Source organism: Hypanus sabinus, chromosome 26, assembly GCF_030144855.1.
Source record: "Hypanus sabinus isolate sHypSab1 chromosome 26, sHypSab1.hap1, whole genome shotgun sequence".
NCBI classification, from domain to species: domain Eukaryota; kingdom Metazoa; phylum Chordata; class Chondrichthyes; order Myliobatiformes; family Dasyatidae; genus Hypanus; species Hypanus sabinus.
Window position 1 is genome coordinate 31,509,417 of NC_082731.1, and position 24,293 is coordinate 31,533,709.

The following is a 24,293-nucleotide window of genomic DNA, read 5'->3' on the forward strand; positions in this document are numbered from 1 at the left end:
TCCCTCTAAGATGTGCAGGTGCATGACCATGCAGTAACTGAAATACATCTATGCATATATGCCACGCACCTGGAATATTCTTTTACAGTACTGTGCAAAAGTCTTAGGCACATATATATAGCAAGGGTGGCTAAGACTTTTGCACAGTACTGTATATTATGTCTTTCCAGTTACCAAATAAGTTACTACTACTGAGCTAATACAGCTAAGTACTCTTCCTTCTGTTTCCCAACCATCTTCCTATTTTAATCAAAATACAGTACTATGCAAATGCCTTGGGCACCCCAGCCTTTTGCATGTACGATGAAAGCATTGCCTCAAAAATATCGCAGCAGTACTGTGATTTCAAATTTGCCATTTCTGAGAAAGTTAAGGCTGATTCAATTAAGACATCCACTGATATGTTGAACTACGTGCTTAGCAATGAAGAATTTGAAGATCTGCCAATTCTTGCTGACATCACTGGAATATTTCATGCTTCTAGTGCTGGTTACCAATGTGGATTCAGCCTTATGAATTCAGTCAAATGTAAATCCAGAAACAGACTAGAAGTGGAGCATGTGGATGATCTAATGAGTATTAAGCTGCACCTTTCATCCGATGCAAAGTTAGTTTGGACAGAGTTTATAGACAATGGATTTATAATAAAGACAGAGAGAGAAAACTACAAAACTCTGTTTTCTTTGTTGTACTATATATCATTATACCCCTCGATTATAAATGAAATCAAAATTGTGATTTTAGAATTTTCTTTAGAAATATTCATAGTATGCATATTACAAACATTTACAGTACGGTGCAGTTTTATGGCCGTGTAAAAAAATTCCTGCCGAGAGCAATGGTTGCTCCAAGGCTAACAACAAAAGACCTGTAGAAATCTCCAGAACTTGCTGAAGTCTTTGGTCATGTGCCACTATAAGAAAAACACTGAACAAGAACCGTGTTCATGGAAGGACACCACGGAGGAAACCACTGCTCTCCGAAAATAAAACTGCTGCAAGTCCCAAGTTTGCAAAAGACCGCCCAGATGCTCCTGGGACAATGTTCTGTGGGCAGATGAGACAAAAGTTGAACTTTTTCACAGAAATGCATACTACATTTGGAGAAAAAAATGCAGACCAACACTGAAACTTCAATCCAACTGTGAAGCATGGTCGAGGAGCACCATGGTTTGGGATTGCTTTGCTATTCAAGGCCTGGACAATTTGCAATTGTTGAGGGAACAATGAATTCAAAATTTATCAAGACATTTTACAGGAGAATGTCAGGGTAGCAGCTCATCACCTGAAGCTTAATAGAAGTTGGATGATGCAACAAGATGATGATCTGAAACACAAGAGTAAATCAACAACAGGATGGTTTAAAAAGAAGAAAATTCATGTTTTAGAAGGTCAAGTCAGAGTCCAGACCTTAACCCAACTGAGATGCCGTAGCACGACCTGAAGAGGGCTGTACATACAAATATTGATGAACTGAAACAGTTTTGTATGGAGGAATGGTCTAAACTTTCTCCTTGCCATTGTGCAAGTCTAATCATCAGCTACAGGATAAGTCTGGTTGAGATTGTCGCTGCTAAAGGAGGTTCTACCAGTTATTAAATACAAAGGTTCACATTTTTCTAGGCTGGACAATGTGTTCAATAAAGACGTGAAAAGTACAATTGTTGGGTGTTAGCTTTTAGCTCAGGCAGATTGTGTTTGTTTGTTATTGTGACTTAGATGAAGATCAGACCACACTTCATGAGTAATCAATGCAGAAAACCAGGTAATTGCAAAGGGCTCACAAACTTTTTCTTGCAACTGTACCATTTAATCCTGGAAAATTATCTAACAATGTTTTCTAAAGTTCCAGTGCATCTTCTTTCTCAACATTGATAATGTTCCTGCATATAAGCCTGTCTGCGCATTTGTTGAGGCCCCTTACTATTAACTGAGGGGTCCGTGTACCCCAGGTTGGGCACCCCTGTGTGACTCAAGTCGAAGTTTTCAATAAGGACCTCCACCAACTCCAGGCACCTGTTGCTTCTTTTATTCATGATCTGACTATGCTCGCTTTAGTTGTCCTCCTGTTGTCAGCATATGCTTACAATTCCTTGGGGTTTTCCTTAATCCTATTTGCCAAAGCCACATTCCGTCCCCTTCTAGCTATCTTGTCCCTTCTTGAGTTCCTCTCTGGCTATCTTCGCCCTGAATGATTCTTATTTCTTAAACCTCTTCCTCTTGACTAAATGTTCCACTTCTCTTGTCAACCATGTACTACCCTACCATTCTTTTCCTGCCTCAATGAGACAAGCATATGCAGAACCCCTTGCAAGTGCTCTCTAAGCCACCTTCACGTTTACATTTTGCATTTCCCTGAATAAATCTGTTCCCAATTTACGCTCCCAAGTTCCTGCCTACTAACATCAAATTCGCCCTCCCCAATTAAATATTTTTCCATACTGTCTGCTCCTATTCCTGTCCAATGCCATGGCAAGGGTAATGCTCACCCACCGAAATCTGTTATCTGACCAGATTTGTTGCCTAGTACTAGATCTAGTATGGCCTCTCTTCTTCTTGGCCTGTCCACATATTGTGTCAGAAATCCACCTTTTGCACAAAGGAGGTGCTAATAACATTAGGGAATTTGAAGTCAACCATGACCACAAGCCTCCTATTTTTGCACAGTTCCAAAAATCTGGCTCCCATCTGTTGCTATTGCGGAGATCTATAATATAGTCCCAAGAGTGATTACTCCTTCCTTGTGGGAGATAAAGGGAGACAGAAAAGGCATGTAAGAAGAGCAATGTTACGATAGTCATAAGGGATTTCAATAAGTAGGTAGACTGTGAAAATCAGGTTGATGCTGGATCCCAAGAGAGAGAGTTTGCAGAACACCTGCCAGGTGGCTTTTTAGAGCAGCTTGTGACTGAGCCCACTCGGGCAATTCTGGATTGGGTGTTGTGTAATGAACCAGATTCGATTAGACAGCTTAAGGTTCCCAACCTTTTTTTATACGAGGGACAAATACCATTAAGCAAGGGAACAAACAGATTGGGAACTCCTGTGGTAGAGGAACCCTTAGGAGGCAGTGATGATAAAAAGACAGAATTCACCCTGCACTCTAAAAAGGAGAAAATAAAATCAGATGCATCAGCATTCCCAGTAAAGGGAATTACAGGGGCATTAGAAGGGGCTGGACATAGTTGATTGGAAGGGACACTAGCAGGGATGATGGTAAAACAACAATGGCTGTAGCTCCTGGGGACAACTCGGAAGGCACAGGATAGACACATCCCAAGGATGAAGAAGTTTTCTAAGGGCGGATCAGGCAACCATGCCTGACAGGGGAGGTCAAAAAGCAAAGGAGAGAGCACATGTTACAGCAAAAATAAGGGCGAAGTTAGAGGATTGCAAAGATTTTAAAAACCATCAGAAGACAACTAAAAAGCCATAAGGGGAGAAAAGATGAAATATGAAGGGAAGCTAGCCGATATCGATCACTGGAAAATGAACTGTAGTAATGGTGGTGGGGGGGGGGGGGGGCAAAGAAATAGAGGAGGAACTTCACTGTGAAATGCACTAGCAGAATGCCAGAAATTTGAGTGTGTCAGCTGGCAGAAGTTGAGTGTTATTACTATACTAAGGAGAAGGTGTTTGGGTAACTGAAAGGTCTGAAGGTAGACAAATCACCTGGACCAGATGATCTACACCTCAGGGTTCTGAAGGAGGAGGCTGAAGAGATTGTGGAGGCATTTTTGTAATGATCTTTCAAGAACCACTATATTCTGGAATGGTTCTGGGGGACTGGAGAATTGAGAATGTCACTCCACTCTTTAAGAGGGAGGCAGAAGAAAGTAAATTATAGGCCAGTTAGCCTGACTTCAGTGGTTGGGAAGACATTAGAGTCGACTATTAAGGATGAGGTTTCGGGGTACTTGGAGGCACGTGATAAAACAGACCAAAGTCAGCAAGTTTCCTTAAGAGGAAATCTTACCTGACAAATCTGTTGGAAATCTTTGAGGAAATAACTGGCATTATAGACAAAGGAGAGTCAGTGGATGTTGTTTTATTAGACTCTCAGAAGGCTTCGGAACAAGATAACAGCTCCTGGTATTACAAGAAAGAGACTACCATGAATAGAAGATTGGCTGACTGACAGGAGGCAAAGAGTGGGAATAAAGAAGGCCTTCTCCGTGGGCTGCTGGTGGCAAGAGGTGTTCCACAGGAATTGGATTTCGGACCGCTTCTTTTCATGTCGTACAGTGCCTATAAAAAGTATTTACCTTCCCCTCCCCTAACTTGGAAGTTTTCATGTTTATTTACAGCACTGGATCACAGTGGATTTAGTATGGCTTTTTTTTTTACACTGGTCAATAGAAAAAGATCTTTCATGTCAAAGTGAAAACAGAGCTCTACAAAGTGATCTAAATTAATTACAATAATGACACACCAAATCATCACTGGTGGAGCCAATTAATTTTAGAAATTGCATAATTAGTTAAATGCAGATCATTGCATGCAGTCAAGGTGTTTCAATTGACTACAGTAAAAATACACTTGTATCTGGAAGGTTCAACGGGTGGCGAGTCAGTATTCTGGCAAAGGCTACACCGTGAATACAAAAAGAATACTCCAAGCAACTCTGCGAAGAGGTTATTGAAAAGTACGAGTCAGGAGATGGATACAAAAAAAATTTCCAAGTTACTGAATATCCCTTGGAGTACAAAAAAAATCAATCATCAAGAAATGGAAAATATGGTACAGCTGTAAATCTGCCTGGAGCAGGTCATCCTCAAAATCTGAATGACCGTGCAAGAAGGAGATTAGTGAGGGAGGCCACCAAGAGACCCATGACAACTCTGGAGGAGTTACAAGATTCAGTGGCTGAGGTGGGAGAGACTGCACGTATAACTGTTACCTGGGTGCTTTACCCGTCACGGCTTTATGGGCAAATGGCAAAGAGAAAAACAACTGTTGAAAAAAACACACATGAAATCTCAGCTAGAGTTTGCCAGAAAGCATGTAGGAGAATCTGAAGTCAACTAGAAAAAGTTCCATGGTCTGATGAAACCAAAATTGAACTTTCCGGCCATCAGACTAAATGCTATGTTTAGCATAATCCAAACACTGCACATCATCAAAAGTACACCATCCCTACCGTGAAGCACGGTGGTGGCTGCATCATGCTGTGGGGATGCTTCACTGCCGCAGGCCCTGGAAGGCTTGTGAAGGTAGAGGGTAAAATTAATGCAGCAAAATACAGGAAAATCCTGATGCAGTCTGCAAGAGAACTGCGACTTGGGAGAAGATTTGTTTTCCAGCAAGACAATGACCCCAAGCATAGAGCCAAAACTACACAGGAATGCCTTAAAAACAAAAGAAGTTGATGTGCTAGAGTGGCCAAGTCAGAGTTCAGAACTCAATACAATTGAGAATTTGTGTCTGGATTTGAAAAAGGCTGCTCATTCACGATCCCCATGGAATATGATAAGAGTTTGAGCAGTTTTGTAAAGAAGAATGAGGAAAAACTGCAGTGTCCGGATGTGAAAAGCTGATAGAGACCTATCCACACAAACTCGAGGCTATAATTGCTGCCAAAGGTACATCTACTAAATACTGACTTGAAGGGAGTGAATACTTACACAATCAATTATTTTGTGTTTTATATTTGTAACTATTTTAGATAACTTTGTAGAAATCTACTTTCTCTTTGATCTGAAAGAGTACTTTTCTATTGGATCAGTGCCAAAAAAGGCAGATTAAATCCACTGCGATTTAATGTTGTAAAATAAAACATGTAAACTTTCAAGGGGGAGTGAATACTTTATAGGCAATCAATATCAATGACTGATAACAGAATTGGCCAAGTCTGTGGATGGTATGAAGATAGGTGGAGGGGTAAATTGTGTTGAGGAAGCAGGGAGTCTACAGATAGACTCAGACAAGTTGGAAGAATGGGCAGAAGTGGCAGAAGGAATAAAGGGTAGAATAAATTTCAAATTTAAAGAAAATTCAAAAATCAGAGATGTAAATGGACTAGGGAGTCTCCCTAGGGAGACTAGGGGTTTCTGGAAGATTAACTTGCAGGTTGAATTAGTGGTAAAGAAGGCAAGTGCAAGGTTTGCACACATTTCGAGAGGACTAGAATATACGAGCAAGGATGTAGTGCAGAGGCTTTATAAGGAATTGGGTGAGTCTTGGACCAGAGGGTACAGCCTCAAACTAGAAGGATGTCCATTAAGAAGAGAGACGAGGAGGAATTTCTTTAGCAAAGTCATGAATTGATTAAATCCCTACTGTTCTTGCTTTTAGCTGGCATATGCTTTTGTTCAGCACTGTGAAAAATCTCTTATAAAAGAGGTTCCTAAGCTTTGTTATGCCATGGACCTCCACCATTAACCAAGGAGGCAATGGACCCCCGGTTGGGAAATCATCTTAGCACATCTTCCACTGTTCCTTAACTGTCCAATAACATGGGCTGTGTTCCCAGTCTAGACTAGCTAGCTCCTCCCTCATCTTGTTGCGGTTTTGCTTCTTTAGGTACAATACACTGGTTGTAGGTTAAGGTATTGCATCCTCCCATTGTACGAGAAATTTAGTCTTTTTCCAAAAGGATACCTAATGACAAGATTAACTGAACCTGTGTCATTGCACAAGACAGATCTAGGATAACATTTTCCCCTGTAGGTTGAGTAACACTGCTGAGCAAGAAAGTTATTACAATACATTTTGTGAGGTTCTCCTTAAGATTGCTGTGAACAACTTGATTCGCTCAATCTATGTGTAAGTTAAAGTCACAATGACAACTGCCATTCCACTTGTAATATCTCGCATTTCCAGGTTTATAGCCTGGATCACTGTAATAATTTCACAGTGCTCCATGAAACTCCCTATTCCTCGTTTGCACTTTTCCTTATTGTACGACACTGAATTTTTAAAAATCTATTGCACCACGCCACTGCCACGAAACAAATTTCCCCACATACAACAGTGATAATAAACTGATTCTCATTCTGTGACCTTTTCACAACTCTCCCCAGTGACTACCATCCCTTTTACCATTCCTAATCGCTACCAAACATTCTACTCCCTGGATCTTACATTGCCTCTCACGATAGTCCAGGTCTCATCTTTAATTAGGAACACTCTCCCACCTCCCTTACCTGATACTCTCGAACATTTAATTTCCAAACCGCAAAACCCTGCAACCACATTTCTGTAAGGGCCAATGAGTTCCACTCCTTTGTACTGATGAGCTGACTGACCTTTGTTTCAAATACTATGAGTGCCCCTACACTCATTGTCCTTTTATAACCTAGGAAGCTTTGTGTCTTTTGTCTGTATTCCACTCTTTTAGTTTTCTTTCTGCAGGGATTCCTGTTCTTCTAAAATATTAGCTGAAATTCTCCCCAACAGCACGAGAGCAGACACTAAAGTGACACGAATGAGGCACCTCCACACTGTCCCACCACACACTCCCGGGGTCAGACACAGAGTGAAACTCCCTCCACACCGTCCCAACACACACTCCCGGGGTCAGACACAGAGTGAAACTCCCTCCACACCGTCCCAACACACACTCCCGGGGTCAGACACAGAGTGAATCTCCCTCCACACCGTCCCATCACACACTCCCGGGGTCAGACACAGAGTGAAACTCCCTCCACACCGTCCCATCACACATTCCTGGGGTCAGACACAGAGTGAAACACCCTCCACACCATCCCGTCAGACACAGAGTGAATCTCCCTCCACACTGTCCCATCACAAACTCCCGGGGTCAGACATAGAGTGAATCTCCCTCCACACCGTCCCATCACACACTCCCGGGGTCAGACACAAAGTGAATCTCCCTCCACACTGTCCCATCACACACTCCCGGGGTCAGACACAGAGTGAAATTCCCTCCACACCGTCCCACCAAACACTCCCGGGGTCAGACACAGAGTGAATCTCCCTCCACACCGTCCCATCACACACTCCTGGGACAAACACAGAGTGAAACTCCCTCCACACCGTCCCATCACACACTCCCGGGGTCAGACACAGAGTGAAACTCCCTCCACACCGTCCCATCACACACTTCTGGGGTCAGACACAGAGTGAATCTCCCTCCACAACGTCCCATCAAACACTCCTGGGACAGATGCAGAGTGAATCTCCCTCCACACCGTCCCATCACACACTCCTGGGACAGACACAGAGTGAATCTCTCTCCCCATCGTCCCAGCACATAATCCCAGAGTTAGAAACAGAGTGAAGCTCCCTCCACACTGTCCCATCATGTACTCTTGCAGTTAGACACTGAATGAGGTTCTCTCCAAACGTCCCACCACAGTGAAACCCTCTCCCCGGTATCACTTGACCTGCCACTTCCTGGATCCGGACTAAACCGCCTCCCTCCCCTCGATGAGACTCTGGGTGGGGCTGGAAGACCTCAGCTAGAATGAGGTGGAGGTTGAGGACAGACAGCAGACAACGCGAGGTACTCACAAACCACCGAGATCTTCCTCTTGAAGGCCTTTGGTACTGTGCTCTGCAACAGAAAGAAGACCCCCAAGGGGAGGGGGAGGGGAATGGTGCGTGAGGCCATGGGGAGGGGCAGGCTGGCTTGGTGCTCAGCCTCAGCTTCCTCCCCCTGCCCTTCTCGCGGACCCCCACCCTCCAGCCCCCCCCACCCTCAAATGCCCCAGTCAGGAGGAGAACGACACTGGTTCCCTGTGAACCCGGTGTAGCCACTGCTAATCTCCCCCACCCCTCCTCGAGGGATCACCACCCCCCACTCTTCTGGGAGGGGAGAGGAACCTTGGAGCCCCTCACCCCAGCTCCCTGCCCCACATTCCCTCCAAACTCCATCCCCTGTTCATGCCAACTAATTATCAAATTGTACTTTAATTTGCTCAATGATTCTCTTCCCCTTCTCCCTCCAGGAACAGGGGGCCAGTGCCGCTCTCTCCCCAAGACCTCACCTCCCCAACCCCACAACCAATCTTCAGCTGGAATCCAGTTCCTACCACCTCCCACCCCCACATCCTGCTAACACCAAATCCCTCATCCATGACCACCCCTTACATCAAAACCCCAGCCCATTCAGCTGTTAAACTAACAAACGTTCCATTGTTTTAACAAAACAAAACATTACTATAAGGTCTTTCTTTGCCTCTCTGGCTTAAAATAAAGAAATTAAAATCTTTGCCGAATTACTTGTCTTTAAGGTAAAACACGGAAAATAAGCTTTTAAATACAGATTAAAATCAAAGAGAAAGAACTTATGAAATGACAAATGTTCCAGGTACCATTTCACACCTGGTCTTCAGTGCAATGCTTTGAGCTGGCACTCAGTCGCACTCCTGTGTACTGTGTATAGGCAACAGTCCAAAGAGAGTGGGGCCCCCACTGATAAGTGGTGCAGTGAGATGTGAGTTTGAACGCTCCGTGAGGGAGGGTGACACACGCATTCTCGAGAAAAAGAGTCAGTTCCGGTGAGCGAGAGTCCCGCTGCCCAGTCCAGTCTCGGCTGGAGGAGGAGGAGGTGGCTGAGATGGGGCTGTGTGGGGGAAGAGGGAGGGTTGAGCAGCCAAATGCTTCTTTTGCTGAAAAGTTCCACAATTGTATTCGGCTGAGAAGGTTAAAACGGCCAGGATAGAGTCCGTGGTAGTGCCTCCCTCGGAAAAGATGTGAAGGAGGGGGCTCTTGGTTGGAGGTGGGGGATCGGTGGGCAGTCTGTTAGTCACCGGAGACTGCGGCACCTCCTCCCACCCCTCTTGCTCTCTCTGTGTCCATCTCTCTCACCGCACCGACTGGAGGAATTCCACGTCCTTGCAACACTGTGTGTGGCAGCTTTCCTCTTCAGTTGCCCGCTCGTGGCTCAGGGGCAGCAATCCTCGCGGAGCCTGCTGCCGGGATCCCTCCTGTCCCCACCGCACGGCTGCGTGGTTCATCAGTGTGCGAGTGGGACGGGAAGACAAGGGCCGTGGACCAAGAGAGGGTCACCGAAACCATCTCCCCCTCGCTGACAGTTCAAAAAGCTGCAAGTCTGCCTCCTGCATCCCAGTTCGCTCTGAAGTTGGTGACGGAGCCCCTGTCTTTCTGTAACGCAGATCACCACAGCCTGTGATCATCTGCTGCCTCCCTGGGAATACAGCTGGTTCCTTGAGCAGCGGGAGGCGGCAGAAGGTGGAAGTCTCTGCCTCTCCATGGTGCACACACAAAGGCAGACCACCACAATGTGCATCCACTTGTCTGATCCCTTCCCAGGAAGATGGCTTCTTCTTTGAGGGAGTACAGGGAGAGGCTGGAGATGGCGACGGAGCCTTGTCTCTCTCTGATGCAGTGTGTGACCATCCGCTCCCTCTGAGGGAATACAGCTGATTCTTCGAGCAATGGGATGGAGGGAGGCTGGAGGAGGTGGTGGAGTCTCTGTCTCTTCATGACATACACACAAACAGACCACCACCACAACGTACGTCCATCCGTCTGCCTCCTCCCCAGGAAGATGGCTGGTCTTCAAGCAGTGGCTGGAGGGAGGGTGGGGATTCTCTGTCGCTGAAGCAGAGTGCCACAACGTGTGACTATCCGCCGGTGTCCTCTCCCATTTTTGAGAAAACAGCTGGTCTTTGAGCAGTGGGGTAGAAGGAGTCTGTCTCTGATCAACACACGAACACAATCTGCAAAAACATGTGACCATCTGTCTGCTCGTTCCCCGGGAAGATGGCTGCTTCTTAAACGGTGGGTGAAGGGACTGGAGAAGCGGGCAGAGTCTTTGTCTCTCTCTCTCTCTCTCTCTCTGATGCACTCACGAAGGCAGATTGCCACAACGTGTGACCATCAGCCAGTGTCCTCTCCCTCCTCGGGAAGACAGCTACTCTTCGAGCAGTGGGATGCTGGGAGTTGGAGAAGGTGGTGAAGCTTCCATCTCCGACACAGACACGAAGGCAGATTGCCACAACGTGTGACCATCAGCCAGTGTCCTCTCCCTCCCCTGGAAGGCGTCTGGTTTCTCGGACAGCTTCCGGTGCGTCGACTGACCCCCTCTCTCCTCCTGGGTGCTGGTGGGAGGGCCTCCTTGGCCAGTGTGTTGCTTATTGCGGGGCTGGGGGGCAGGGGTGAGGGGGTGTGGGTGGAATCGGGGGGAATGCACACGCACACCCCCTTTTCTCTCTCTCACTCTCTCTCTCTCTCACCATCTTTCTTTCTCTCCCTCTCTCTCGCTGTGCACGTGCCGGAGGCTTTTTGCTCTGACTAGGCCCAAGTCCAACAGGATGGTCAGTGGAGTAGTCATGGGGCTTATCTGGGGCTATTGTGGTAACAGCATACACAGCATGGTTGACAGGTTCACTCTGGAGCTGACGGAGCCCCACTCAACACATCAGCTCAGCATCTCCTCCCCCTCCCCTCCCCTTCCCCAAACCCCCTCCTCCCCTCTGCCACCTGGCCCCACCCCACCACCGCCCCAGGCCAGAGATGGACCAACCAGCCAGCACCCAGCGGCCCTCCTTACCACCCCGGACCAGGTTGAGACGAGGAGAAGGGAGGAGATGGGATTGGGGGGGTTGAAATGACCGCTCCCTGCAGTTGAATTACTGTGTAGAAGACGCAAGTACAAGGGCAGGGAGATGGAGCGGGTACAAGTTGCTAGTGCGATGGTAACCACAGGGGAAGGGATTGAGAGTGGGGAGATGGAGAGGGGACAGGGATGAAGAGGGTGTGGGTGGGGACAGGGGATGAAGGGGGTGTGGGTGGGGACAGGGGATGAAGGGGGTGTGGGTGGGGACAGGGTGAAGGGGTTGTGGGTGGGGACAGGGGATGGAGGGTGTGGGTGGGGACGGGGTGAAGGGGGTGTGGGTGGGGACAGGGGATGAAGGGGGTGTGGGTGGGGACAGGGTGAAGGGGTTGTGGGTGGGGACAGGGGATGGAGGGTGTGGGTGGGGACAGGGGATGGAGGGTGTGGGTGGGGACAGGGATGAAGAGGGTGTGGGTGGGGACAGGGATGAAGAGGGTGTGGGTGGGGACAGGGGATGGAGGGTGTGGGTGGGGACAGGGGATGGAGGGTGTGGGTGGGGACAGGGATGAAGAGGGTGTGGGTGGGGACAGGGATGAAGAGGGTGTGGGTGGGGACAGGGGATGGAGGGTGTGGGTGGGGACAGGGGATGGAGGGTGTGGGTGGGGACAGGGATGAAGAGGATGTGGGTGGGGACAGGGATGAAGAGGATGTGGGTGGGGACAGGGATGAAGAGGATGTGGGTGGGGACAGGGATGAAGAGGGTGTGGGTGGGGACAGGGATGAAGAGGGTGTGGGTGGGGACAGGGATGAAGAGGGTGTGGGTGGGGACAGGGATGAAGAGGGTGTGGGTGGGGACAGGGATGAAGAGGGTGTGGGTGGGGACAGGGATGAAGAGGGTGTGGGTGGGGACAGGGGATAAAGGGGATGTGGGTGGGGACGGGGTATGAAGAAGGTGTAGGTGGGGACAGGATGAAGGGGGTGTAGAGGATGTGCAGGGGGCACTGGGCCTTCATGGGGGAATGCAGAGGAGGAGGAAAGTGGAAGGGGATCTAAGGATAGGGCAGGGTCAGGAGCCTCCAATGACCCAGGAATAGTGGGAGAGACCCTCTGACCTCACCACCACTGGTCTGGAAGTACTGGAGTTTATGAACCCTTCCCTGACCTGTGAAGACTAAGTCTCTTGGAGGGGAGGGGGAAGCATGGCACCCCCCCCCCCCCGCCCAGTATTAGCCCAGTGCCTGCTGGACCCACCCATACTAACTCCCAACCCCCACTCCTCCACCCACATACGATGACGCCCCACCCACCCATAACATTTGACCCCACCCCGTACCTCAGACAGCCCTCCCCGCTGCTCGCCCTCCTTACCTCTCTCTTGTCTCCCTCGGGCAGGCCCTCTTCACTCAGCTGCTGGGGTGGAAGGGCAGTGGGATCACACTCTGCGCCAGGCTCGTTCTCCATGGCGGGGTACTTTTGTTGTCTGTAGAGGACAGCAGACAGACCCAGGGGGTTAACTAGGTCAGTGGATGATCTAGGCAAATTCAAACCCTGACCCCTCCAGCTCCTGCAGCAGGGAGATAATGGACTCCTGAGACACACGCACACCCCCCGTCACACTCCCAATATCCTCAGACCCTGTTACATTCCCAAGATAGAGACACCTGTCATGCTCCTGAGGTACACAGATCCTGTTACACTCCTGAGATTCACAGACCCTGTTACACTTGAGATTCACAGACTCTGTTACACTCCCGAGATACTCAAACTCTCGGCACACTCCTGAGGTATACAGATCCCTGTTATGTTCCTGAAATACAGATCTCATTACAGTCCTGAGATGTACAGATTTTGACTCTTGTGCATGATTACACAGTCACATCTCTTTCTCCCACACACCCATTACCTCTGTCCCCACATACACAACACATTATCACCCACACACTCATTCCCTCCTGCTCCCTCCTACTTTGTCACACATAGACACAAATGCACACACGCTGATACAGTCCAAATCTTAAACCCCTTCCACCTCCCCATGGAAACCTCATTAATATTCAGATTTCCAAAAGCATCGGCCACCCCGTCCTCACCCTCATGTTGTTCAACATGACCATGAAAGGGGAGAGCAGAGAGGGGGAAGAAGGAAAGCCAGAGGAGGGATGTGGGGAGAGGGAAGGGGATGGGGAGGGGTGCGGCAGTGGGTGGAGAGCGGAGGGGTTGGGTGGGGCATGGGAGAGAGGAGGGGTGGAGGAGGAAAGGGGAAATGGGGAAGAGTATGTGGTGGGGAGAAAGTAAGGCTGGAGGGTAGGGGGTGGAGGGGGAGAGGGGAGGAGGGCCAGAGGGGATGGAGGGGGGGTGAGGGGAGAGTGGAGGGTGATGGATAGAGCGGTAAAAGGTAGGGGTGGGGGTGGAGAGGGAATGGGAAGGGAGGGAGGGAGGCGGAACGGGGAGGGGGAGGTAGAGGAGCATGGGAAGGAGGGAAGGGTAGTGGGAGGGGGAAGGGAGAGGGGGAAAGGACATTGGGAGGTGGAAGGACAGAAGTGGAGGAGAGAGGGCATGGGGTGAGAGGTTAAAGGACAAGGACAGAAAGAAATGAGTGGAAGACGGGAAAGGGGGAAGGACAGGGGGTGGGGGAGGGGAACGGACATGGACTGGAAGGGATAGGACATGGTGGAGGTGAGAGGAGGGATCAGGAAGAAAGCAGAGCCGGGGGGGAAACAAGGAGAGAGAGAGAGAGAGAGAGAGAGAGAGAGCGCGAGTGAGCAAGCGACTGCTGGCAGCACCAGGCTCAGCAGGAGGCTCCTATTCTGTCGCTTCCCTCATTCATCTGCCCACTGTGCGGAAAGGGTTTTGTAAGCCGTGTGGGCTTTAGGGGATGGGGGAGGTCAGGGGTGGGGAGGGAAGGGGACCATGCACCCATGGATGGCCTCACCTGCTACCTGGATGGGCAGGCTCCGAGCCGGAGACCGCTCTATTATTTAACGCTGCAGACTCTCTCTCCTGCTCTGCCCGCCATGACGAAGGGAGGCAGTGCGGCTCAGAGAGGGAGGGGGAGGGGCTCAGCCAGGGTTAACCCTGTAGCTGCCAAATCCATCCTTCGCCGACACTAGGATGGGAAGAGGAGGAAGCCTTACTCTGCCGCTGCAGTTACTGAATCACCTCCTCTGGAACAGTAATGGGGACTCCACTCAGTATTTTCCCCCTCACATACTCTCCTGTCTCTTTGATATTGCCCATCCCTCTCTCTCCTTTCTGATATTCCCTAATGTTGATCTCTCCCCCCCGATGCTCCCTATCTCTGTCTCCGATAGTCTCTCTCTCTCCAATACTCCCCATCTCCGCCTCACTCTCCCCAATACTGTCTCTATTTCTCTCTCCCCAATATTTCCTGTCTCTGTCTCATACTCCCCGTCTATGACTGTCTTCATCTCTCTGATTTTCCCCATGTGTCTCTCACTCTCTTCGATACTCCCCATCTCCATCTGTCTCTCTCTCTGATACCCCCATCTCTCTCTCCCTGACATGTCCCATCTGCGTGTCTCTTTCTCTCCCCAGCTCCATCTGTGTCTCTCTCTGATATGCCTCATCTGCCTGTCCCTCTCTGATACTCCCAATCTCTCTCTCTCTGTGATATTCCCCATCTGTCTGCCTGTCCCTCTCACTCTCTGACACTCCCTATCCGTCCATCTCTCTCTTGGATATTCTCCACCTGTCTGTCTCTCGCCCTCTGTTATTTCCCATTTTCCTAACCTTTACCTTGGATAGGGATAGGAGCAGACGGTGTGGGGAAAGTATTTAATTAGAGGAGGGGCAATTACGATGTTATTTATGTGAGCAATGGAAACCGTAGAGTTGTTTAGCAAGCATTTGCATTGGGTTCTGGATAGGAGTGTCCCATCAATCCAGGGAAAGGATGGTAGGGTGAAGAAACCATGATTGCCAAAAGATGCGAAGCACCTAGCCAAGATGAAGAAAATGAAGAAAGAAGCTTACATAAGGTTTAGGAAGCAAAGACCAGAAAAGGCTCCAAAGTTAAAAAGTAGCCAGGATGGAACTTAAAAATGAAGTTAGGAGAACTAGAAGGGGGCAAGAGAAGGCCTAGGGTAAGGAAAGCCCCAAAACATTCTATACTTATGTGAACAGGTGGATGTAGAGTGAGCATAGGACCAAATAGGGTTAAAGGAAGAAACAGGTCCCTGGGGTCACAGGAGATCCTTAATGATCTTTGCTTCAGTGTTCACCAGTGAGAGAGATGTTGGCTGATGTGAGAACAGCATAAAACAGGCTGATATACTAGAACATGTCAGTGTTAAGAAAAAGGATGTGCTGAAACTTTTGAAGATTATCAGGATAGGTAAGTCTCTGAAGTCGTACGGGATATACCCCAAGATTGCTGCGCCTTTGGCGATGATCTTTGCGTCCTCACTGGCCACACAACCCGTACAAATGATTGGCGGGAGGCAAATGTTATTCCTTTGTTCAAGAAAGGGAGTAGGGAATTACAGACTGGTGACTCTTACTTCAGTGATGGGAAAATTATGGGGAGAGGATTCTCAGAGACAGGATTTATGAGCATTTGGAGAAACATAGTCTGATTAAGGATAGTCAGTCTGGCTGTGCAAAGGTACTTCATGCCTCATGGGCTTGACTGAATCCTCTGAGTATGTGATAAAGCATATTGAAGTTAGAGCAGTAGAAATGGTGTATATAGATTATAGTAAGGGCATTTGATAAGGTTCCCCATGGTAAAATCATTTAGAAAATCAGAAGATGTGTGATCCAGGGAAGTTGGCTGTGTAGATTTAGAAGTGGCTAGTCCATAGAAAGCAGAAGTTGGTTGTATTTTGCCCGGAGGTTGGTGGACTGTGGTGCTCTGCAGGGTTCTGTTCTGGAATCTTTGCTCTTTGTGATTTTTATAATTGAATTGGATGAGGAAGTGGGTGGGTGGACTGGTAAATTTGCAAATGACCCCAAGGTTGGCAGAGGTGTGCAGAGTGCAGAAGGCTGTCATAGGTTACACTGGATACACAGCTGGGCTCAGAAGTGGCAGACGGAGTACAACCAGAAAAGTGTGAAGGAAGGTCAAAGTTGAAGGCAGAAGTTGAAGGGGTTAACGGCAGAATTCTCAACAGTGTGGAGGAACAGAACAATCTTCGGATCCATGCTCACTGATCCCTCACAGGTGCTGCGTGAGTTGATAGGATTGTTAAGGAGAAACCTTCGTTAGATGGGGAGTGAGTTCAAGAGTTGCGAGGTATTTTGCAGCTCTATAAAACCCTAGCTAGACTGCTCTTGGAGCAGTGTGTTCAGTTCTGGTCGCCTCATTATTGGAAGGACGTGGAAGTTTTAGAGATTTACTAGGATGCTTTCTGGATTAGTGAGCATGTCTTAAGAAGCTAAGTTGAGCAAGCTACAGTTTTTCTCTTTGGAACAAACAATAATGACTTGATAGAGATATATAAAATGGGAAGAACCATAGATCTAGTAGACGGCCAGAAACTTTTCTTCCTGGGGTGTAAATGGCTAATATGAGGACATAAATTTTAAGGTAATTGGAGGAAAGTATCGGGGGATGTCAGATATGTTTTTTTTTTAATACAAGAGTAGAACACCATGCCAGAGGTGGTGGTAGAAGCAACTACATTAGGAATATACAAGAAACTCTTAGATAGTGACATAAATGAGGGCTACATAGGAGGAAAGTGATATAGGAGAAAGAGGATTGACCTTAGAGCAGGTCAAGTGAGGTATAACCTCATGGGCCAGGGGGCTACACTGTGCTATAATGTTCTAGGTTCTCTCTCTTTCTAATATCACCACCCTCCATCTTGCTCGCCAATATTTGTTAATGCACCGCAAAAAGCATTGTATCCTGATACGTACATCATGTCTTAGTACAGAAACTGCTCTGTCTGTGTCTTGTGGACACAGCTCAAAACATCACAGAAACCAGCCTCTCCTCCAGGGACTCTGTCTACACTTATCAATGCCTCAGTAAAGCAGCCAACGAAATTGAAGTCACTACCTACTCCAGACAGTCCCTCTTCTCCCCCTCCCATTATAAAAAGATATAAAAAAGATATAAAAGATATAAAAAAGCCTGAGAATGCATACCTCTAGGCTCAAGTTCTGCCTGTTCCCCATTATTGAGCTGTTCCCTTGTACAATGAGATGCAGCCCTGACCTCACAATCTACCCGGTCATGGTTTTTGCAGCTCATTATCTGCCTGTACTTCACTTTCTCTGTATCTGTCACACTTTATTCTACATTCAGTTATTTTTTTCCCTACGTATTGGAGTGAAGAAATGTTCTGTATGCAAGGCATGGAAATCAAAATGATTTCACTGTTTTGCACTTTGTCACAACAAAAACACAATTACAAATTTCAAATTCATCTTTCCGATGTTCCCCGTTGGTTTCTCTTTTTACCCGTCACCCTAAGCCCCTCACCCATCCCCCCTTCTAAACCCATCCCCTTTTTCTTCCATCATCCCTTCCCTCAATACTTCTCCCCCTCACCATCTCATGTCCTACCATCCCACCCTTCTCCCCCTTACCTCTCCAACCCTTCATACCTCCCCTTACTCCATCCTTCTCAACCACTTCTCCCATTTCATCTCGTTCTCCTTTCCATCTCCATCTTTCATTCCAACTTCATCTCCACTGAAACCCCTCCCTCCCTTTTCCTCATTATCGCCCCTCCTTCGACTATAACCCTACTTCATTCCCTCGTTTTTCACTCATCTCTTCTTCTACCAAACAGCACCCTATCGTTTAACATCCACTCTCCCTCACCTTTCCTCCCCTCTCTCCCTCCTTCAAGTCACCATCTTCAACCAATCCCCTTCCCTTCTCATCCCCATTCATTATTCCTCCTTTCCCTGACTTTGCATCCTTCCCTTCCTCTCATCCTTACTCCGTCTTCAGGGGCACCCCTCTTCACTTTCATCCCCATTTTCCCCTCAACCTCTCCCCTTCCTTATTCATCTACCCCCTCCTCCTTCCCCGTTCATCCCTCCCTCCTTTCTTCTGTTCCTCCCACCCTCCACATCAACCCCGTTCCTCCCACTCCCCTCGGTCCCACACGTACCCACTCTGCGTCTCTCTCGAACACACCCCACAACAACACTATCGACTCTCTCCCTGAGCCACTCAACCCCAGAGCCTCCGTTCCCCTACCCCTCTCCCTCCCCCTCCGTCCGTCGCCCTCACTCTCTGACCGCCGCCATCTTACCGCCGCCACACGCCCGGTCGAAGGACCCCGCGCTCCGCCAATCAGAGCGCAGCCCGCCCCCGACTGGCCGCAGCGCGCCTGTTGGCAGAAACCGGCAAAACCTGGGAGAGGACGGGGAACGGGAGCCGTGAGGGTGGGGGAGAGAGTAAGAGGGAGCGTGTGAGGGGGGAAGGGAGGGGAGGGGGAGAGGGGGAGGGGAAGGGGAGGGAGGGAGGGGAAGGGGAAGGGGAGGGAGGAAGGGGAAGGGGAGGGAGGGAGGGGAAGGGGAGGGAGGGAGGGGAAGGGGAAGGGGAGGGAGGGAGGGGAAGGGGAAGGGGAGGGAGGGAGGGGAAGGGGAAGGGGAGGGAGGGAGGGGAAGGGGAAGGGGAGGGAGGGAGGGGAAGGGGAGGGAGGGAGGGGAAGGGGAGGGAGGGAGGGGAAGGGGAGGGAGGGAGGGGAAGGGGAAGGGGAGGGAGGGAGGGGAAGGGGAAGGGGAGGGAGGGAGGGGAAGGGGAAGGGGAGGGAGGGAGGGGAAGGGGAAGGGGAGGGAGGGAGGGGAAGGGGAGGGAGGGAGGGGAAGGGGAGGGAGGGAGGGGAAGGGGAAGGGGAGGGAGGGAGGGGAAGGGGAGGGAGGGGAAGGGGAAGGGGAGGGAGGGAGGGGAAGGGGAGGGAGGGAGGGGAAGGGGAGGGAGGGGAAGGGGAAGGGGAGGGAGGGAGGGGAAGGGGAGGGAGGGAGGGGAAGGGGAGGGAGGGAGGGGAAGGGGAGGGAGGGGAAGGGGAGGGAGGGAGGGGGGGGAAGGGGAGGGGGAGGGAGGGGAAGGGGAGGGGGAGGGAGGGGAAGGGGAGGGGGAGGGAGGGGAAGGGGAGGGAGGGGAAGGGGAGGGGGAGGGGGAAGGGGAGGAGGGGAGGAGGGGGGGGAGAGAGAGGGAGGGGGGAGAGAGAGGGAGGGGGGAGAGAGAGAGGGGGGGAGAGAGGGGGAGGGGGGAGAGAGGGGGAGGGGGGGAGAGAGAGGGAGGGGGGGAGAGAGAGGGAGGGGGAGAGAGAGGGAGGGGGGAGAGAGAGGGAGGGGGGAGAGAGAGGGAGGGGAAGGGGAGGGGGAGGGAGGGGAAGGGGAGGGGGAGGGAGGGGGAGGGAGGGGAAGGGGAGGGGGAGGGGGAAGGGGAGGAGGGGGGAGGGGAGGAGGGGAGGAGTGGGGAGGGGAGGAGGGGAGGAGGGGGGAGGGGAGGAGGGGGGAGGGGAGGAGGGGGGAGGAGGGGGGAGGGGAGGAGGGGGGAGGGGGGAGGAGGGGGGAGGGGGAGGGGAGGGGAGGGGGGAGGGGGAGGGGGAGGGGAGGGGCAGAGTTGTGGGAGACTGAAGGGAGGTGGAACAGAATGAAGGAGAGGGGAGGGGTAGAGGCTGTGACCCTTCCCCCAGTACTGACCTTGCACGGGCACTCCACCTCCCGGCTCCCTCTTTGCTTCCATCAGTGTGTGCAGTCTCCCACCTCCCCAAACCCCAGGAGGCAGCACCCTACGAAGTTCTCAGTGCCACTTGAAGGGGTCACCCCAGCAGAACAGAACCCATGAAATGTCTGGGACACAGAATCCTGTCAACACTTGTTCTTTCATTGATGTCCATACCAGATCTGCCGCTCAGCACCCAGACCACGTCCACAAACAGCGTCACAAACTGACACAGTGGGTGATTGGAATCGAAGCCCAGGTGGCAATCAAACCTGCCCTGTGGCATAAGACACAGGAGCAGAATTAGGCCATCTGGACCATCGAGTCTGCTCCGCCATTCAATCATGGCTGATCCTTTTTTCCCATCTCATCATCATCCCCAGTTCCCAGCCTTCTCCCCGTAACCTTTGATGCCATGTCCGATGAAAAACCTATCAAACTCTGCTTTAAATACACCTGACAACCAGGCCTCCACAGACGCATGTGGCAACAAATTCCACACACGTTGGCTAAAGAAATTTCTCTGCATCTGTTTTGAAAGGGCGTTCCTCTATCCTGAGGCTGTGCCCTCTTGTCCTAAGCTCCCCCACCATGGGAAACATGCTTTCCACATCCACTCTGTCTAGGCCTTTCAACATTCGAAAGGTTTCAATGAGGTTCCCCCCCTCATCCTGAATTCCAGCGAATACAGACTCAGAGCCATCAAATGCTTCTCGTATGATAACTCTTTCATTCCTGGAATTATCCTTGTGAACCTCCTCTGGTCCCTCTCTTCTAAGATGAGGAGCCCAAAACTGTTCACAATACTAAAGGTGAGGCCTCACTAGGGCCTTATAAAGCCTCAGCATCACATCCCTGTTCTTGTAATCTAGATCTCTTGAAATGAATGCTAACATTGAATTTGCCTTCCTCACTAACTCACCCTGCACGTTAACCTTCAGGGTGTTCTGCACAAGGACTCCCAAGTCCCTCTGCATCTCAGATTCCTGGATTTTCTCCCCATTTATGTATACTTAAGGCAGAGGATGATACATTCTTGATTAGTGAGTGCATGAAGGGACACGGAAAGAAGGCATGAAATTGGGGCTGAGAGGAAATGGCGAAGCAGACTCGATGGGCCAAATGGCCTAATTCTGCTCCTGTATCTTATGGTCTTATGGTCTTAAATGCCACATCGTTTAGACTTAGTAAACATACTTCAGTGAATGTAGACAGTGTCAGCTTCTGGAGGCATCTCACGTGTTATTGGAATGTAGGACGAGTGGGAGAGAAATCAGACCCTGGGAAGCAATATCGTTACTTTGGATAGATTGACGGGGTATACACAAGAGGCACAATGCACGCATACGCATTCAACCTGCACGTTAACCTTCAGGGTGTTCTGCACAAGGACTCCCAAGTCCCTCTGCATCTCAGATTCCTGGATTTTCTCCCCATTTCGAAAATATCCTGCACATTTATTTCTACTATCAAAGTGTACAACCATGCATTTTCCAACATTGTATTTCATTTGCCACTTTCTTTCCCATTCTCCTAATTTGTCTTAAGTCCTTCTGCATCCTACCTGATTCCTCAACACTACCTGCCCCTCCACCAATCTTCGTATCATCTGCAAACTTGGCAACAAAGCCATCTATTACATCATCCCATTGTTCATCCCAGTTTGGCAAAAGAATAAACCAGGGAAGGTAGTGCACCCATGACTGACAAGGGAAGTTAGGGATAGTATCAAGTCCAAAGAAGAAACATATAAATTAGCAAAAAAAAGCAGCACACCTGAGGACTGGGAGAAATTCAGAGACCAGCAGAGGAGGACAAAGGGCTTAATTAGGAAAGGGAAAAAAGATTATGAGAGAAAGCTGGCAGGGAACATAAAAACTGACTGTAAAAGCTTTTATAGATACATGAAAAGAAAATGATTAGTCAAGACAAATGTAGGTCCTTTACAGTCAGAAACAGGTGAATTGATCATAAGGAACAAGGACATGGCAGACCAATTGAATAACTACTTTGGTTCTGTCTTCACTAAGGAGGACATAAATAATCTTCCGGAAATAGTAAGGGACCAAGGGTCTAGTGAGATGGAGGAACTCAGGGAAATACATGTTAGTAGGGAAGTAGTATTAGGTAAATTGAAGGGATTAAAGGCAGATAAATCCCCAGGGCCAGATGGTCTGCATCCCAGAGTGCTTAAGGAAGTAGCCCAAGAAATAGTGGACGCATTAGTGATAATTTTTCAAAACTCCTTAGATTCTGGATTAGTTCCCGAGGATTGGAGGGTGGCTAATGTAACCCCACTTTTTTAAAAAGGAGGGAGAGAGAAACCAGGGAATTATAGACCAGTGTGTCTGACATCGGTGGTGGGGAAAATGCTAGAGTCAGTTATCAAAGATGTGATAACAGCATATTTGGAAAGAGGTGAAATCATCGGACAAAGTCAGCATGGATTTGTAAAAGGAAAATCATGTCTGACGAATCTTATAGAATTTTTTGGAGATGTAACTAGTAGAGTGGATAGGGGAGAACCAGTGGATGTGGTATATTTAGATTTTCAGAAGGCTTTTGACAAAGTCCCACACAGGAGATTAGTGTGCAAACTTAAAGCACACAGTATTGGGGGTATGGTATTGAGGTGGATAGAGAATTGGTTGGCAGACAGGAAGCAAAGAGTGGGAGTAAACGGGACCTTTTCAGAATGGCAGGCCGTGACTAGTGGGGTACCGCAACGCTCAGTGCTGGGACCCCAGTTGTTTATAATATATATTAATGATTTAGACAAGGGAATTAAATGCAGCATCTCCAAGTTTGCGGATGACACGAAGCTGGGCGGCGGTGTTAGCTGTGAGGAGGAAGCTAAAAGGATGCAGGGTGACTTGGATAGGTTTGGTGAGTGGGCAAATTCATGGCAGATGCAATTTAATGTGGATAAATGTGAGGTTATCCACTTTGGTTGCAAGAACAGGAAAACAGATTATTATCTGACCGGTGGCCAATTAGGAAAAGGGGAGGTACAACGAGACCTGGGTGTCATTGTACACCAGTCATTGAAGGTGGGCATGCAGGTACAGCAGGCGGTGAAAAAGGCAAATGGTATGTTGGCATTCATAGCAAAAGGATTTGAGTACAGGAGCAGGGAGGTTCTACTGCAGTTGTACAAGGCACCTAGAATATTGTGTGCAGTTTTGGTCCCCTAATCTGAGGAAAGACATTCTTGCCATAGAGGGAGTACAGAGAAAGTTCACCAGATTGATTCCTGGGTTGGCAGGACTTTCATATGAAGAAAGACTGGATCGACTAGGCTTATACTCACTGGAATTTAGAAGATTGAGGGGAGATCTTATTGAAACGTATAAAATTCTAAAGGGATTAGACAGGCTAGATGCAGGAAGATTGTTTCCGATGTTGGGGAAGTCCAGTACGAGGGGTCACAATTTAAGGATAAAGGGGAAGCCTCTTAGGACCAAGATGAGAAAAAACTTCTTCACACAGAGAGTGGTGAATCTATGGAATTCTCTGCCACAGGGAACAGTGGAGGCCGGTTCATTGGCTATATTTAAGAGGAAGTTAGATGTGGCTAAAGGGATCAGGGGTATGGAAAGAAAGCAGGTACAGGGTTCTGAGTTGGTTTATCAGCCATGATCATACTGAATGGCGGTGCAGGCTCAAAGGGCCAAATGGCCTACTCCTGCACCTATTTTCTATCATCTAAATCATTGATAAACAGCATAAGAAGTGGTCCCAATACTGACCCCTGCAGAACACCACTTGTCACTGGCAGCCAACCAGAAAAGGATCCTTTAATTCCCACTCACCACACTAATCCCACCACCCAACTCCCTCCCCATATACCATGTCAGTCCCCAAACTAATCCCACCAACTGAACCTCTCCCCACAGCCCTGTGTCAGTCCCTCATTAATCCCACTGCACCAATCTCTCAAACACAGCCCTGTGTCAGTCCCTACACTAATCCCACTGCCCCACTCTCTCCCCACAGCCCTGTGTCAGTCCCCAAACTAATCCCACCAACCAAACCTCTCCCCACAGCCCTGTGTCAGTCCCACACTAATCCCACCACCCCAATCTCTCCCCACAGCCGTGTCAGTCCCCAAACTAATCCCACCAACCAAACCTCTCCCCACAGCCCTGTGTCA

General features: G+C 49.2%; 1 protein-coding gene across 5 annotated transcripts in view; it reads right to left on the minus strand.

The window, feature by feature from the left end:
• acin1b (apoptotic chromatin condensation inducer 1b) overlaps window positions 1–24,293 on the minus strand; it is a 93,343-nt gene that overhangs the window by 17,380 nt on the left and 51,670 nt on the right. Inside the window, exons 1-3 of one of the 5 annotated variants that reach the window (XM_059950787.1) lie at window positions 18,698–18,728; window positions 12,853–12,964; window positions 8,475–8,517 (exon numbers count right to left, since the gene is read on the minus strand). In XM_059950787.1, coding sequence (XP_059806770.1) covers window positions 8,475–8,517; window positions 12,853–12,964; window positions 18,698–18,714 — 172 coding nt within the window. In that variant the 5' untranslated portion in view covers window positions 18,715–18,728. Of the gene's footprint in view, window positions 1–8,474; window positions 8,518–9,277; window positions 11,368–12,852; window positions 12,965–14,416; window positions 14,612–17,598; window positions 17,618–18,697; window positions 18,729–24,293 lie in introns of those variants that run through there. The other 4 variants (XM_059950789.1, XM_059950788.1, XM_059950786.1 and 1 more) reach the window with 4 other exon arrangements.